The sequence below is a fragment of the Herpailurus yagouaroundi genome, unplaced genomic scaffold (genome assembly GCF_014898765.1).
Source record: "Herpailurus yagouaroundi ecotype Mexico unplaced genomic scaffold, PumYag 77, whole genome shotgun sequence".
NCBI lineage: Eukaryota > Metazoa > Chordata > Mammalia > Carnivora > Felidae > Herpailurus > Herpailurus yagouaroundi.
In genome coordinates this window covers 34,247,418-34,265,277 of record NW_024412388.1, presented here as the reverse complement: position 1 = coordinate 34,265,277, position 17,860 = coordinate 34,247,418, and the positions used below count along the sequence as shown (strand labels likewise).

Genomic DNA, 17,860 nt, shown 5'->3' with positions numbered 1-17,860 from the left:
AGAGAGAGAGAGAGAGAGAGAGAGAGAGAGAGAGAGAGAGAGAGAGAATGGCGAGGAGGGAAAAGGCCAAGGAAGTGTGGAGGCTGGATGGTGCCCAAGTCCTGGGGCCACTGAGGAGGCAGAACCCTGGAAGGCTGGAGAGAGGCCAGTGCCCCGCCCAGCCCACCCACCCACCCGCCTGACTGGCAGAGCCTCCTGATTTTCCCCTCCTCCACCAGTGCTAGCAGGCAGGGCAGGCCCCTCCCCTTACTCAGGCCTCACCCTCCGCTTCCTGAACCCACCCCCACTCCCACCCAGGGGCCCCTCACCCAGCACGACAGCCAAACCCCACTACTCCAGCTCGTTGGTGTCCCACAGCCCTGCCAAGCCCCTGCCCAGGCTTTTGTTCACCAGGCCCACCTCTGGGGAGCACAAATCTGACCAGGTCTCTTCCCAGCTACAAACCCTGGGCTGATTTCGGTCTCCCTACTCCCCTCCCCACACTTGCTCCTGCTAACCTCTCTCCAGGTTCACCTTTCCTGACTCTTTCAAAAGAGAGCACCTATCATGGGCCAAACAGTGTGCTGGGACACCGCTTGGCTCTGGTGGGCTGGCTACCCCCTACCCAGACCTGCCCTGACAGGCCAGGCCAGTGGGTACCTGCTTGCCTTTGCGTGTGCCCTGCCCTCTCGGGCACCCCACGCCCAAGCCTGTGGGAGCCTGCCCTGCATCCAGCAGCCCTCTGGGTTTCCCATTCCAGCACTGGTAACAGCTACACTGACTGACTACGTCCCCAGACACGCTGTCAAAATCAAGCCACTAGACCACTCTTGCCAGGTGCTGACTCAGGTGCTGCCTGGTGTTCAGTGGGGGTCTGAAGAACTTCAGAGACCACGTGCCAGGAGGGGCCTTCTGCCCCCACCAGAATGTGGTTCCAGCGCTCCTCTGGACCTTCCCCCGTTCTTCACTGCACGGAGGTTGTGGGCCATACAGCAATTTGGGCAGCAGGTCCCAGAGGTAAGCCCTGGGACACTCTCCATTCAAGCAGGCCACTGAGCCCATGTACAACGGGAATGAGTGGCCAAATAAAGGAAACAAGTGGGCTAGCTTGGACAGACGGTGGGCACACTTCTGGGGCAGAGGGTGTTCAGCCAGCCAAGCCGGGCCACCCTGGAAGCTCGTCCACAGGGAGAGACGGACTGCTATTTTGTGCCTTCCCTGCAGAGCACATACACACACGTCCACACACGTGTACACGGAAGCAGAGAGCAGACACGCGGCCATGAGGGAGTGAGGGACAGCGAGGCAGGGGAGGGAGCTCCTGGAGAGGTGGATTTCCCAGGCCCTGAACCGCCTAATGAGCTGGGGACTCATTAACTCTGGCTCCTATGACCGTTCTTGGTGCCCTCCAGAGGGGAGCCTGCTCAGAGACAGCCCCGGGCTCCCAGGGGACACACAGGGAGCCCCCAGGTCATGGCCCCAGATGCAGAGACCACATACTTGGTGCCAGGTGCCTCGAACATGTGACCTCAGTTAACCTTTCCAGGTAGGAATGACTACCCTTATTGTGCAATAGGAAAACAGGCCCAGAGAGAGAAAGCAACCTGCCAGAAGTGCCACGGAGGGCAGAGTCTAGGCAGGCCACCAGGTCCTACCTAGCCGGTGGCCCTGCCTCCCATAAGGCTGGCGGAGCAGGGGTATGACATGACAGACACACCCTCAGCTACTCAAGCCCCTGCCCTGACCCCATCTACCCCTCCAGCATCGGGCATCCTACTCCAGGCTCCTATGATTCCAAGTCACTAGGCTGTAACCAGGTCCTTGCTCAAACCTGATCACCTGTGCTGCATCCCTGCCTCTGTCCTATGCTATCCGGGAACAAAAGGGAGATGGTTTTCACTGTATCTCTTTCATGAGCTCCATGGAGAAGCCCAAGGGCCATCCCTATCCCCCCTTCCCCATCTTATCCCATTGTGCAACACCCACCATTAGCAAATATCCAGTCACTGTTCAGGGTTCCCTTCTTCCAGGAAGCCTCCCAGTGCCCTTCCCAAGTGCTTAGATCACTACCTCTGTGCCAGTGCTGCCCCCCAACAGCACACACCGTAGTAACCCCCCACTGCGTGTTCCAGAGGCAGGCCTGGGTGGCCACCTAGCACCTGACTTGCACGTTAGAGAAGGAGAAACCTCTTCCTGCTTGGGACCACCTCTAGCCCCCTACAAGCCTTCCCCTTGAGAAACCACAAAGACCTGGGCTGGGGGAGCTGCCCGCACCCCGCGTGCCTGGGTCTCCATCGGAGCTGAGTCGGCATTAACTCTGGGGCCTCTGGGCTAACTCTTGGCAGCTGCTTCTCCACCCCCCTTCCCTCCGCTCCCCTCAGAGGCCAGGGCTCCCATTCATTTGTCTCGTTAAGAGGCCTATAGAAACACATTTGTCCGCTCCGCGCTTCACTGCTCCGGTCGTCAATTCTCTGGGGCGCCTGCCCTACCTTTTGCAGTAGCTCTGTCCACGTTTGCTCAGTCACCCCTGGCTAGAAGTCTCCTAAGCCCAGCCTAAGCCTGGTCACAGTGGGAGGGCTACAGATCCAAAAGCGTATGTAGCATGAAGCAGGTCTATAGGACAGACCCTGCTTCACAGGGCCAAGTCACAGCCCCCAACCCAGGCTCCCCTCCCATGGCTCTCTGTCTGGGAGCAGAGCCCCACTCACCCTATTTCAGCATCTCCAGCTGGTTCCTACTTTCAAGACCCTGGTCCCTGGGTTCTGGTTCTTAAGGACCAGCATGGAGGTTCTGGGACTCTGTTCTAAAAATTGTTTCGCTCTGTCCCCCAAGTAGCACATGACCCAGACTCCTGGAGGAAGTGATGGTTCCAAGTGTGTGGGAACTGGTCAGGTGGGAGGACAAGGAAGAGTGTTCCAAGCAGAGGGATCAGAAGGAACAGAGGCCCGGGGAACATATGAGTGACAGAAGTCAGCATGGCGGGAGCCTGGGGCGGGCGGCAGAGTGAAGGATGAGGTTGGCAGAGGCCAGAAAATGCAAAGCCTTGAGAAGCGTCGAGACCCCTAGGCTTGATCCTGAAGGCAACAGGGGAGGAGAGTGAGGGAGTGTAAACTGAGCGGTGACACAATCAGGCTTTCATTTTGCAACCTGACTCTTAGACTCCGGAAGGGAGAATGGATTATGAGGGAATGGAGGCAGGGAAGACATCAGGAGGCAGTTGCGTGCAAAAGCCCAAAAAAGAGCTGAGCGTGGCTTGGGTGAAGGCAGTGGAGAGGAAGGTGGATGCATTCCAGAGATGTTTAGAAGGGAGAAACAACAGAAGTTGGTGATGGATTAGATGTGCGGAATGAGACAGGGAGGAGGCCCTGGGCTCTGACTTGGGTGGCGGGGTGGGTGGTAATGCCATTCACCAGGGGAGAGAACACAGAAGGAGGAACAGGTTTGGGGGGAATGAGGGTACACGTCAGGGCATGTTTGGTCTGAAGCAGGAGGGGAAGGCAGTTATTCTCCCAAGATGTGTTGTCTGAAAGTCCAGCTGGGCGGTCCTCCCTCTGCCCTCAAACTCCTGTCTGAAGGCCATGAGTGTCCGGGGTGAGGTCGGAGAGCAAGGACAGTATTTCAGTGTCTAAGGGCTACTGACCACACCTGACTGTTGACAAGCCTTTGCCTCCCCTGCCAACGTCAGAGTCACACCCAGTGACTTCTACCCCAACCTGCCCCTGCAGGCTCAAGCTCTCCAGCAGCCCCAGCTAGGCCTGGAGATCACCCCCTGCCCCCAAACCCAGCCCTGCTTCTGCTTGCCCAGCCCTCCCTTGGCCTGCACCTCAAAGCTCCCACTCCCCCTCAGCCCCTGCCCCCAAGAGGAATGCCCTCCCCTTCCCCTGGCCCTACCAGCCCCACCAGGGCCCAGCCTCTGAGGACAAAGGGCGGGGCGCCCTAGTCCCACCCCTCTCCAGGATCTGGTCCTGAATAATTAATGAGCCATTAGGAGAAAGGGCCTGGGAGGGGCAAGGATAGAGATCTGTGCCCAGATACTTGGAGAGGGGGGTGAGGGAAGCCCTATGGCTTGCTGACCCCCAGGCTGATCCCAGGGTTGGCCCCTGGCCACCTCTGGGCTCCGGACAGGCTGGGAACAGCCCCTTTCCCCAGGGACCTTGGCTCCGACCTCACCCCTCCCTGTCAGTGTGCAGATTGGCTAAATCTGCCCTGTGCTCCGCCTCCCACCAGTAACCAAGCAGTGGTAACCATGGTGACGGGGCGGGCTGCGGCCAGTCTTGTAGTGCCAGGCAGGGGGAAGGGCGGCAGGAAAGGAAGGAAAGTTCAGAGTTGGGTTTGGGCAGGGGACAATCCCACTTCCGCCAGCACACACACACACACACACACACACACACACACACACACACACAGGTCCACTGGAGCCCAGCATCCTGCTGGCCAGGTGCAATCTTCCCCAGATTCCCAACGCTGAGGGGCTGGTGGAAGGGGGATGCCCTTTTGCCTTGAAGGTGGTGGGGAAGGGGAAGGAGGGACTCAGTGTCCCTACATATGAATCCCAAGGGTCTAGCCCAGGGGAAGAGCTGTGGTGGCTCCGGCTTCTGATCTCTCCCTGGACCTGTGGACACATGTGGCATCCCATTCACACATCCATATAGATTCCTTGTGAGCCACCCCCCTATTCCCACTCAACTCTGACATGGCTCACACTGTGTCTTTTGCACAGACCTGCAGTGGCAGGCACAGTACACGCCTGAGCATGTCACCCAATGACCACATGAATCTTGGACATGGCTCACTCCCATCCCATAAAACAGGGGCATACTTAGACATGCCCCACCCCACAGTGCCTTAAGGGACATGCAGGCATTTCACAGGATGCTCCCAGGAAGCATGAGGCTGGAGTACTTCTTGGGAGGGGGGGTTATCTAACTGAGAGGGCGATGTCTTTCTAGGACAGTACGAGGTCTAGGGAGGTATCTAACTATCTTGCCTCTTGTAGTACCTGGTTGTGCCCCTCACCCTAGAATCTTGCTAGGAGGAGTGCCACCTTTTAACCTGGGAGATCCCGCACCATGAGGGGTCAGACTTACTGTCACCATGGGCACCTGCCACCAAACCAAGCATCACGAGTGCAGGCACAAGGGGTACCATCGTCTTCCCTGGGGCTGGCTCTGGGGCCATCCAGGGCTCTAGCACCACGGCCAGCCACAGCCCAGGACAATCAACCTGTGACAGAGAGAAGGGCAGAGCCAGTTAGCTGGTTTCCAACAATGTCCCTACTGCCCACCTATGCCACCTCCTCATCCCTACTCACCACCCAGACCCTGCTCTCCCTCACGGACCATCCAGAGTCTAGTTCAACAGACACCCCCACCCCCACCTTGGACTATGCAATGACCACCCAGACCCACAGAGCCCTGGCTCCTCACTGACTCCCCCTGCCCTTCCTCAGTGACCCCAAAGGTAATCCAAATGTCACACTGTAGGGAGAGTACAAGAGGCCTTCAGGTCATTCTCTAAACCTGAGTAGGAGGGCAGGGGGCCACTGAGGCCAGAGGATGTATAGGGATGTTCTGTCCCAGACCGTGAGTTTCCAACTTGCCTCCATAAGGGGACAGGAAGAGGGAAACAGGATTGGACAGACACAGAGACACACAGGTGGAGACAGACAGACTAAGACAGAAAGCAGTGAGAAGGTAGGAGACCCATGCAGGCTAGTCCCTGGGGCACCCCATTGTCTCTTCTCTCCCCAGCAGGGAGGGAGGAGGCAGTAGGCCAGACCCCGCATGCTGAGCACGGGCCCCAAAGCACAGACTTGTTAGCAGCAGACAGGATCCACGTATTAGAGGCTCAAAGCCAAAGCCACAACCCGTCCAGGCTCGCCAGGACGTGCTCTTGACAAGTTGTAGATGCCCTGCCTGACCACCCTCGTCCTACCCAATTCCCATGGCACCTTCCCACTCCAAAAGGAAATCATAGGGAAGGCCCTATTGGCCAGGAATGGGGGGGGGGTGGCTGGACCCTCAGATTCCACCCACATCACCCTTGCTCCAGTGGCCCATTACAGATCAAACTTCAGGGAGCTGCTTGCTGAGAACTGCCTTCCAGGCTGAGACAGGCACCTGTGCACAGGGAAGACGGTGTTTGGGATTGGCTCAATGCCTCCAGGCCTTTACTCATAAGGCTCCTCAGCCAGGTGTGCCCTCCCCACTCTACCAGACACCTGTATGAAGCCTTCAGCATGGCCACACCATACGCTACAGATACACTGCTATCACTCCACAGGCCCAATGATGAGCTCTCTCCTATGTCCCCCCCAACCCAGGGGGTTTCAGGGGATCCCCAACAGCGTCCACTAGCACTGCTCACACCTTACTCTGAGCAGGTGGCTGGTGCTGTGAGAAGCCCCCCAGTAATGCTCTGAAAACACAACAGGACATAGAGGGGCAAGTGAGTGACAATGAATGCAGGGACTCTGGTGAGAGTCTTGATCAGATCCAGGTACTAGCTGACCCACAATGGTAACAGAATTTGCAAGGAAGGACAAGCCTGGTGAATGTGAAGGGGCAGGGCTCAAAGACGGCTCTGCTCCTTTCTGGAACTTGAACCCTAGTCTCAACTGGGACAGTCAGAGGTCCTAAGATCAGAGGGCAGTAGGTGAGCAAAGGTGCGAAGACAAAACAGGAAGGACTGTGAAGTGGGGTGGGGGCTGACCGCAAAAGGCAAAGGGAGGGAGATGTCCTTTGTCCCAAGATCTTGCTAAAAGTCTCAGATAGGAGCTGAGAAGTAAAAGCAAGAGAGCTGAAGGAGGCGTGATGGGCACCCAGCCCCATTCACACCGTACCTGGGGTTCCCACTCAGTGATCACAGAGCTCAGGTGGCTGAGGCTAGGAGAGAGGAAGTCCCTACCATGATGCCCTGTACGGCCAGTCTGGGATGCAGGTCCCATATCACTAAGGCCCTGTCTGAACTTGATCACCACAGCGCTGAGATGCAGCCATGAAACCCACAATAGAATTCAAGTTCTTGGCAGCCATTAGGCAGCCAGCTATCTGGACAGACTGCTACAGGGGCATGGCCCCCTGTCATAATCATCCTGTAGCCTGTGGTACAGATACCATGGGTTTGCAGCTCAGTGGTGCGTTGCACCAAAAAGACGGGGCCTAGTCCAGGTATCATATTTACAGATACCTGTAATACCATATTTACAGAGGTTTCATTCCCAGGTGCAAATATTCTGGGTGTGCACCCCCCCCCACACACACACACCAGTGCAGACACCACAGGGGTACAACCCTCAGGAACACACAGCACGGGGAACAGATCTCCCTGTAAAAACTAAAGGGGATAAAGCTACAAAGAAGAGATGTCATGGAGGTACAGGTATGCAGCACAATCAGAATGGGCTGTAGTTTTCCGGTGTGATTATCACAAAAGTACATCCCTGTATCGGCCTTGGTATAGTAATCACAGCACTGTAACTCCTAGGTGGAGAGGTCATGGAGGTGTAGCTGTCTGGTCCAGACATCACATGAGTGTAGACACAGGGTACAGACATCCTGGGGGTGCAACTCCCTAACAGCCTTTATAAGGATATCACTTCCCAATACATTATTGTACAGGTGTACCACTCCCCTACCCGGCATAGACATCATAGGGTATCAGTCCCCAGGACTGATATTAAAGGGGTGTGAGTTCCCAGTACAGCCATCACAGGGGCACAACGCCAGAACAGTGTCACGTGGTACAGTCTAGGATGAGATTCCGGCCATGGATGTCAGAGAATTTGAGCCTCTGGTAACCCCACCCCCAGGGTGACACTTATTTGGGGATTCCAAGGACCTCCCACGTATCTGAGTCTGGGATACTCAGCTCACTGTTCAGATACTGAAAGCAGGACAAAGGTTAGAGAAATTGAAAACAAAGACATCCCCTCCCCAAAGAACTTCTCCTAGAGGTCCATGGACACAGGGACGTGGCTATACCCAGAGGCAGGGGACACGGGACACACAAACATGGACACATTCTTAGGGAACTACTCTGGCAACCACACAGCTGTCCAAGGCAAGGCCTCTCCGTCACCAGCTGCTGGCAAGAGCAAACTGCTACCTACCCCAAACACTGGAAACAGAGCCTGCTCCCTCATCTGAGTCCTGGGTCCCTGGGCCTGACCTCGGTCTAGTCCTTGGCCCTGCCCCCCACCCCCAGAATGCTCAGGGTCATCTATGGACAGAAAGTGGGAAAGGAGCAGTGAGGCAGGACTGATGCTAACGTCGCTGGGGTTGCCGAGAATTCAGCGCAAGTGTGAAGAGCTGGGCGTCCACTTCCCCCAGCGTGGCTGGGTGAGTCTGGGATGAGAACAAGGCCTGAGCCCTTGACATTAACTAAGGCTTGTCTCTGAAGTGCACTGTGGGCCACTGGTTCTCCCACACTGATGTACTTGGGCAGGAAAACAACTCCATACTGTATGACATTACAGAATATAATTGGATATGATTTTTCTACATTCAGAATGGTTTTAATATATCCTTTTTCCTTGCTACAGCAGTGTAAAGCTGCCAAATGCCCTTTCTTGGGAAGAACTGTCCGTTATTTCTCATATTTTGTTTTGGTGTTAAAAGGTCCTTTCTTGTATGCAATATGGGTGTTAGCAGATCGTGGTATTTTCCCATAATATCCTTACTTTGCAAAATAAAAAACTGCCATTCCCATGTCTGGCCCCCAAGTACTTTTGGAAAGTGTGCTAGTTTGTGAAATCGAAGAGCCTGGGAATCACTGCTTGGAGGAAAAAGGAAGGAGCAGGCACCACACCAAGCCACAAGATTCAAATAAGAACGTCATGGAAACGCATACAACACAGAGGCCATGTCACCTCTCCGTAGCCTGACCTAAGCACCCCTGCAACCTCAATGGGTGCCCCCAACTCCTGAGAGACCATGTTACGCCAGAGATGGGGGGGCGGGAGGGGCTCCCTGGCTAGAGAACAGCTGGGATCATTCATTCGGAGTCCTCTTCATGAATATGCAAACACAGATTGATTTGTTTCCCTTGGGCACGTGTTATTATTCAAAAATATTAATTAGTCTCCAAATACCACCTGTTCCTACAGCTCCCCACCCCCAGACCAGGACCCCGGCTCCCAGGAGGCTGGGGCCCCAAAATGACATCAACAGGAGAAAGGATATTCAGGGCCCCCAGAGGGGTCGGCCAAGAGGAGAGACCAGTGCTTGGGCGAGAGGAGCCTGAGGGCAGGGAGAGCCAGGAGCCGTTCATGTTCAAAGCTGCAGGCAGCTAACCCAGCCCTTTTGTCATGTCCTGGACAGTTCACCGCGTGGCACTGCAGCAGCGGCCGCGGAGGCGGAAACAGGCCTTGTTACACTTGGGAAGGAAAACCAACGTGTTTCCAACTCTCACCAAACCGACCGCGGGATTATGACGGGAATAAATCAGTCTCAGCCTCGACCCCGGCCCCAGGGAGTGAGGCAGCCAGCAGCAGGCAGCTTTGCTCTGCCAGCCAGTTGGCCAGAGTCTGTGAGCACTGCCTGGCACAGCCCGCCCGCTCTCTTACAGCCAGGCCCCCTGCCCTCTCAACAGCGCTCAGCTTCTTGGGCCCCTGGGGAATGGAGGGAGGAACTCAGGAAGCGCGTCCCAGAGTCTCTCTGGGTGGCACAACGTCCAGCAGAGGCTTAGCTCGGGGCAGAAGACCAAGGGGACCAGCAAAGGCACCTGCCTCCAGCTATCGCCCCTAACCTACCAGTCATCCAATTTCCTTCCTGCGGCAGTGGAACCTCCCTGGGGTTAACACTCTCCAGAACCTGTAGACCTCTGCATTTTCTGTTCTCTCTCCTGGGAGGAATGCCCTTCTCCTGCCCCCAGCCACCTACTCACCCCTAAGAACTCAGCTCAAGCGACCCTCCCCAGTTTAGTGAAGACAGCAAGAGGTGGTGTAGACCAGTGGTTCTCAATCCAGGGTGATTCGGCATTCCCCTCCCCTCACCTCCATGGGATATCAGGCAATGTCTGGGGACATTTTTTACTGTCAAGACTGCAGGTGTGGGGGGGCAGGTGCCACTGGCATTTAGTGGAAAGATACAAGGAATGATGCTAGATATCTTACAGTAATAGGCCAGGCCCCCGCAACAAAGGATTGTCTGGTCCAAAACATCAATAGTATTGAGACTGAAAAACCCTGATGTAGACAGCAAGATCCTTTGCTGATATAGGCCAGGGCCTGCCCCGGAACCAGGTCTCCTATCAGCACCTTGGGCCCTGTACCTAAAGAGGCCTCAGCCTGGCTTAACTCTTGTACCAGCTGTGCCAGGGCCTCAGGATCTTAGGGCATCTTCTCTCCCTCAAAGTCAGCCCTGCCTCCAGAAGCCAGGCAGGCCTTACAGCACATCTCCTGCACCCCTTCACACATGCCATCAGCAAGCGGCCTCCCTAGAAGACAGAGAGCTCCACTTCCAGGCAACTCTTTCTGCTGAGGATGGGCTCCCAGGTAGGCCATACCCAGCTTCTGAGGATGGACAGGTGAAGGGACGCATGGTACCTCCACCTCCACCTCCCCGTCTGCCCGGGGACCCAGCCTCCGCCACACGCTGTATATTGCCCCAGTGCCATCTCACCATGCACAGGGCCTGGCCCGTAGCAGATACCCAGCACATGCTCAGTTCCTTTCCCTGCCTAGCCCAGACCCATCTCTCATAACCCTCTTCATCAGCTGACCGTGTAGAACTATTCAGTGGGCCCTGCCGGGCCCTGAGCCAAGGGGCAGCCATGGGCTGTGCCTTCCAACAGCTTACAGAAGACGGTCCAACTAGAACTCATTCTCCCCAGCACCGCCCCTCTTCAGGTCCCCATCTTGGTGACAAGCACTACCAGCGACATGGTCACCCAAGCCAGCCACTCCTCCTCAAATTCTCTCTTTTCTTCACCCCATTCACTCAACTGGTCAGTAAGTTTGAATCTGCACTGCCTCCACTCCGACCTCCATGTGTCAGTAAGACCTCAGGAGTGCATACCTCTTTAGGGGGTTTCCGCCCTCAGATTTCTCCCAGTTCACCCTGCACACAAACCAATGCCCCAGGCAAGCTTATAAAAATGCAAGGTGATCGTGGCCCTCAAGCACATTTTGCTGCTTGATTACATAGCAGACACACAGATAATGTTTCAGGACTGAACGGATGGGCAAATGGAGAGATGTTGCTTCTCTGCTTAGGAACCTTCAGTGTCGGGGCGCCTGGGTGGCTCAGTTAGTTAAGCATCTGACTTCAGCTCAGGTCACGATCTTATGGTTCGTGAGTTGGAGCCCCACATCGGGCCCTGTGCTGACAGCTCAGAGCCTGAAGCCTGCTTTGGATTCTGTCTCCCGCTCTCTGCCCCTCCCCCGCTCATGCTCTGTCTCTGTCTCTCTCTCCAAAATAAATAAACATTTAAAAAAAAAAAAAAAAAAAGAACCTTCTGTGTCTCCATATGACCCTCAGGAAAAAGTCTAGAGTCTTAGCCAACATCCATGGCTCCCCGTGCTCTGTCTCCCAACCCAACCCACCTGCTCTATGCGGTGGCAGAAAGACGAGAGAAGAAGTGGACCTGAAAAAGATAAGGAGGTGCCCCAGATCCTGGAGGTACCTTGTTCTTTCTACCACAACCTACAGTTGATGGGAACAGACTTCCCTACAGAAACATGATGACTGAAAAAGCAGACAGTTCCTAGTGGAAGTCCCAGAATGTCACCCAGAAGCCTATTTCACACCTACAGCAGCTGACGAGCTGTATGTATATCACTCCCCACCCACCTCCATCAACCATTCTGGCCAGAAACCCAGGCACCATCCTGGACACCTCCCCTCCTTTCTCATGCCCCACATTCAGTCCTGCACCATGTCCTGTCTCCTCCACGTCCCGAAACAGCACTCACATCCCTTCTCTCCACGTCCATCACCACCTCCCTTCACCGTCGCTCAGCCATATGCACACTGGACCATGTCACGCCCCGAGTGGCTACACTTCCATGGCTCGCCACCAGTCTCCATCACAATCTGAGCTGCTCGGCCTGGCCCACAGGACCCCTCTGTGCCCTGGCCCCCGCCACCTCTTGGGGCACACCCACCAGGTCTCTGCTTGCTCACACCAGTCACTCTTGGACAACCAGCACTGAGGGCAGGGCACCAGGGTCTCCGCTCCTTCCTAGAGAGAGAGGAAAGGATGAGAAAACACCAAGAATTTCATCACAGCATAGTATACACTGACACACACACAAAAACATGCAGAATTTGCTGTTTATGGAACAACAACAACAACAACAACAAAGCAGGCGTCAAAACTTTGTGCAGGACAATCCCCATTTAGTAAAAATGCCCATCTCTTCACTCAGTTACTCTTTTCAGTACTCCCGAGCATCTACTAGTGTGCTGGGCTTTCTTCCGGGAACCCAGCATACAGCAAACAACACAAACTGAGACCCCCCACCTCAGTAGTAACACTTGTGTCTGAACCCTCCGGGCACCCCTCAGGCCCCGCCCACCTCCGCACCTGCCAGCCAACCACAAGAACTTCCCCCTCTGATCCTCAAATGTGCGCTCTCTAGCCTGCCAGTGCCTGCAACATGTTGCCCACACTCTTGTGCCAAGTACCCCTTAGACATCAGAGCCAATGGCACTTTCTCAGGAAGGCCTTCCATGATGTCCCAGACTACACGCCTGGACCTTGCCTAGGAGCAGTGACCACAAATGTGAGGAATTATTTTTTTATACAATTGTTGCAGGGTCACGGAGTCATGACCACGAGCCTGGTGTGTGCCTGGCCCCAATTCCATATCCCCAGCGCTCAGCAGAGAGCAGGCACACAGTAGGTGCTTCATTAGGACACGATGAACGAGTGCATGGATGCATGAATGAGTTCATAGAAAACACCCCAGCTTCGGAGAACCACACCAGCATACGTACGGCCTTCAAAGAAACTTCCGAAGCAATATTTATTTTTGACTTTCTGCTTCTCTGTAATGTTTTAAATGAAGGTGTGCCCCTGGATGCCTCCTCTGCTGGCACGTACACAGCCATGCGGCCCATCTCTTCCCTCTAGAACGATGACTGAGCCCCCACCAGGGTGGGCACCCTCCTGAGTGGGGTGAGGGCTGAACACACACCACCTCACCACAGCTCAGCGACCTGGCACCACTGGGGCCCACTCGACACAGGACGCACGTCACAGTGGGTTTCTCTTCGGCCTCACACCTCCACATGCACAGTGATAACCACGATACACAGCAATTCTCCCGAGACTCCTCCCAAAATGGACACTCAGGGATGGGGGTCAGGGAGTGCCCTCACCAACTCTGAGCCAGCCTCCCGCACCTGGGAATTGTCCTCACTTGAGATTGACCACCTTTGGCAACATGGGGGATGTCCTTGGAAGGCCCATCATATCTGACCAAGACAGGCCTCGCCAACCCAGTACTGTCTCATGCTGACCCTGCAGCACACCCTCTCTGGCCTCCATTGCCCCCTGCCCGTGCCAGTACCAGCAGCTCCGGCCCTCAGGAGGGCCGCCAGCCTCCCTGCCCTAGTCCACTGAGTTTCCACAATGTTCCCTGTGGCCGCTGCTCCCAACACACAGGCTGCTGGGCGAGTCTGGGCAGAAAAACCAGCTTCCATGTCCCAAACTCCAAGGCCAGTTTGTCTGGGGACGCCTGCCTTGTGGTACCAAATGTGAGGCTACTGGCTCCACCGTTGCTCAGGGACCGTGGGACAGAGGGACAGAGTCTGAGGCAGAGAATGGGGAGGGTCCCTAAGCCAGCTGGCTCTAGTGCCATGCCCGAGGCCATGCCAGGATGGACCTACACTGAGCAGGAGTCACACCTGAGAAGAGATGTGTGTCCAAAGTGGCCTGGAGGTGGGTCAGAGAACAAAGAAAACAGGCACAGACAAAACTCTGCACGTGGAAAGACCTTCAAGTACACAGAACAGCACCAGGGCAGGATTCTGGAACAGCCAGGATAGCACCTGGTACCACACCAGTCCAAGATCAAACCGGACTCAAAACAACCTAGACAGGCAATCAGAATTGACCAGCAGCAGCTCCCAGAACCACTCCAGACTCACCCAGGGACACACCTAGATCACGACCACCAGACACGCCCGGAAAGCCAACTCACTGAGTAGAAAGCTACTCAGTGAGGACCTGACTGGTACTGAGCCCAAGTCTGCAATCGCTGGAAAGGCCTCAGAAGTGGTGAGGCTGGCAGCAACGACCAGGTTCAGGTAAGAGGCCTTGGCACCAATGCAGGGCTGGCCCCCAGGAGGCCTCTCGGTCACCTGCCACACCTGGAACCCAGCCTGGCAGCAGGACCAGGAGCAAGCTGAAATCAGAGGAGCACAGGCACTGGGGGCCCTCCAGAGCAGCTCCCCGGCAGGCCCTAGGACTACCAGGAACAGTCCCCGGAAGCAGCAGCTAGAACAACGCCAAGGATCTCGGATCAGGTCATGATCTCACCGTCGTGGGACAGAGCCGTCGTCAGGCTCTGCGCTGATGGTGTGCAGCCTGCTTGGGATTCTCTCTCTCCCTCTCTCTAGCCCTCCCCCACTTGTGCACGCGCTTTCTCTCTCTCAAAATAAATAAATTAACTTAAAAAAAAAAAAACTTTAGGGGCGCCTGGGTGGTTCAGTCGGTTAAGTGTCCGACTTCAGCTCAGGTCATGATCTCGCGGTCCATGAGTTCAAGCCCCGCGTCAAGCTCTGGGCTGACAGCTCAGAGCCTGGAGCCTGCTTCTGATTCTGTGTCTCCCTCTCTCTCTGCCCCTCCCCCGTTCATGCTCTGTCTCTCTCTGTCCCCAAAATAAATAAACGTTAAAAAAAAAAAAAAAAAAAAACAACCAAACTTTAAAACAATGCTGAGGAGCAAAAACCGCTGTTCTCAGATCTGGAGGTTGGGGACACAAAGAGACTGGTGCATCTGGACCTCAGACACAGAACCTCATTAGACACCCAGGGCCCAGGTGGGGTGGTGGAAATGGGGAACTGAGCGTGCTGAGGCCTCTAGTGTTCTCATACCAGCCCACCAGATGGTCAAATACACCTGAGCAATACACACAATCCCAGAGATGATGACAAGGGCAGAAGGCTAGGGGCCAGGCACTCTCCTTGCTGAGCTCCCCCAACCTGCGAACCTCAGCTCAAAATTGCAGTTACTTTAGGCGAGCAGGTGCCCTAATCTTAACAAGGTATTGTTTTACTTATTTTTAAATTTATTATTTTATTTTATTTTCAAGGTTTATTTATTTTTGAGATAAGGAGAAAAAGAGGGTGCAGGCGGGGTGAGGAAGGCGCAGAGAGAGAGGGAGACAGAGGATCCACAGCAGGCTCCACGATGACAGCAGAGAGCCCGATGCAGGGCTCGAACCCAAGAACTGTGAGATCATGACCTGATCATGACCGAAGTCAGATGCTTAACCAACTGAGCCACCCAGGCGCCCCTATTTATTTTTTTAAAGTTTATTTATTTTGAAAAAGAGAGCATGAGCGTGAGTGGGGGAGAGGCAGAGAGAAGGAAAGAGAGAATCCCAAGCAGGCTCCTCACTGATAGAGGGGCTTGAACTCATGAACCGTAAGATCATGAGCCGAGCCAAAACCAAGAGACAGACACCTAACCGCTTAACCGACTGAGCCACCCAGGCTCCCCTTACAAGGTATTGTTTTAAAGGCCACCCCCACCCCCAATTCTGATGGGGGTGGGTTTGCACCCACTATTAACGACTGCTGATACCGTTGAGACACCATTGCTTACTAGATGCCAGGCCCTGTTCTAAGCACTTCTTGCATATTCGACCTTAATCCTCATAACAACACACGGCATGGAATTGTCTTAGGCCCACTTGACAGAGGAGAAAACGGACTCAGAGGTGTTAAGCAACTCGCTCAAGGTCACACTGCTAGTTAACAGAGTGGCACCCCAACAGTTAGGAACCAGAACCCACACAACCCACTGAGATTGTGGGCTCCTGATGAGCACAGCTCAGCACGCTCTCAGAGAACTCTCCGTCCTTCCTCTGGCCCAGGTTTCTCTCCCAAACTCCAGATCCTCACACCCAGCCCCCTCCTGGATGTCTCCCCTTCCCCCACTGGACCTCAAATGCCCCAAGCATCTCAAAGACAAGGCACCCAACCATGAGCTTGTTATCTGCCCCCCCCAATCTCCCTCTCCTCCCCAAGTTCCCAGCTCAGTGAACCTGCAGGGCCTTCAGTAAAGGCCTCACCCAGTCACTCCCAGGAACCCAGACCCCTTCCTCTTCCTCTTCCCCACCCCCACATCCAATAAATCATCCTGTCCTGATAAAGGTGCCTTCTGAATCACTCCATGCTACTCCCCTATGTAAGACACCATCACCTCTCACCTGATTTCCTCCTCAATGGGCATCGTGGGTCCATCCGCTTCCCATAGCCACAGAATCCTCTTCTGGAAACTTCTGATCATAGCACATTCCACACCCCCTACCCAAGCTTTAAATCTTTGGCGGCTCCCTTCTCCCTTCTGTGTTCTCAAAGTAAAGTCACAGCTATTTAAAACAGGGCATTAAAGGCCCTCTGATCTGCTGTATCTTGGAATACGTCAAGACCTCTGAGTCTTTACCCACACTATTCTTTTCTGCCCGGAGTGCTCTTTCTTCAGCTGGAAAACTCCTGTTCATTCCTCAAAACTCACTTCAGATAGCCCCTTCTTGGGCTCTTCTGGGACTCACCTCACTTTGGCCCTTGAAGTCTCCCTTGCCTCATATGGAAGCAGCTCATCCAACCTTATAACTTAGGCTCAGAATTGTAGCTGCTTTAGATGAGCTGATGCTGGGCTCAACCAAAGCAGTTCCTAAGGGATGGGCTGCCTCTTCCAAAAGCTCCTAGTCCCATAGGAAGCAGGGCAGCTTGGCTGAAAGTGCCTAGCCCAGTGTCTGGCACACAGTCGGCAATCGATAAGAGTCTAGTGAATTGCTCTGCATTCCCATGATGCAATCTGTTCCCCCAGGGACCATGAGCTTCTCAAGGGCAGGGCCCTGGCTGCAAGCTTGGCCCAAGCACACAGCAGTGTCAGTCATACAAGAAGGGACTGCCACTGCTGATTATGCACTGCCACACATCTCCCTTGGATTCTCACAACAGCCTTGGGACCAATCAAGGTTGGACGAGCTGCCCCATTTCACAGGGGGGGAAAACTGAGACCTGGGAAGGAACAAGCTAGAAAGTGGAGAAACTGTGACATGTCTCAGCCTCTATCAAAGAGCTGTGGGGCCCACTTGAGGGTCCTCAACACTGAACTCCCAGTTAGGGCTGACGGAAGAGCTTACAGACCACAAATTGCCAGGGCCAGCATTTTGCTGCATATCAATACAATTCCCAAGAAAAGCTCTTCAGTCATCTACTCTTACTGCAGCCATCCCTCTCCAACTGCTCCATCAGCCCCCAAATCAACACCCCCAACACCACCCCCATGCTCACAGTGTGAACAAGGCTGAACAGAGGAAAGGTCAGGAGCTGCAGGGCAAAGAGCAAGAAGGAAGGAATAATATTAAAACAATGCCCTCATTAAAGGAAAGAAAAAAGGGAAGAGGAAGAACAACTGGAAAAGAAAACAAAACTACAGACACATTTCAAATAATAAGGGGGAAACTGAGCCAGCCAAAAAGTGCAAGAAAGTGTGTGCAGGAGAGTTCAAAATTCTGTGGGCGTGCACATACACACGGTTCCTAGGGATGTGCAAAGAGGTGCTGTGAGGGCACAAGCAAACAGAGTGGTGCATGGCCATGCGAGCACAGTAGATTTCTGAGCTCCGGCTGCTGTGCAGGCCCAGGTGTGCAAGTGTGAGGCCAAGAAGGCAAGTGGATGTGGGGGGGGGGGGGGGG

The 17,860-nt window shown here is 54.6% G+C and overlaps 1 protein-coding gene across 21 annotated transcripts in view; it reads right to left on the bottom strand.

Moving 5' to 3' along the window:
- The window catches only part of PTPRF (protein tyrosine phosphatase receptor type F), an 83,953-nt gene extending 71,756 nt beyond the window's left edge, over positions 1-12,197 (bottom strand). For 11 of the 21 annotated variants that reach the window (XM_040469925.1, XM_040469933.1, XM_040469926.1 and 8 more), the window contains exons 1-2: positions 12,086-12,196; positions 5,067-5,202 (exon numbers count right to left, since the gene is read on the bottom strand). In XM_040469925.1, the coding sequence (XP_040325859.1) occupies positions 5,067-5,157 (91 nt within the window). In that variant the 5' untranslated portion in view covers positions 5,158-5,202; positions 12,086-12,196. Of the gene's footprint in view, positions 1-5,066; positions 5,203-12,085 lie in introns of those variants that run through there. The other 10 variants (XM_040469917.1, XM_040469924.1, XM_040469918.1 and 7 more) reach the window with 2 other exon arrangements.
- Positions 12,198-17,860: the final 5,663 nt, after the last annotated feature.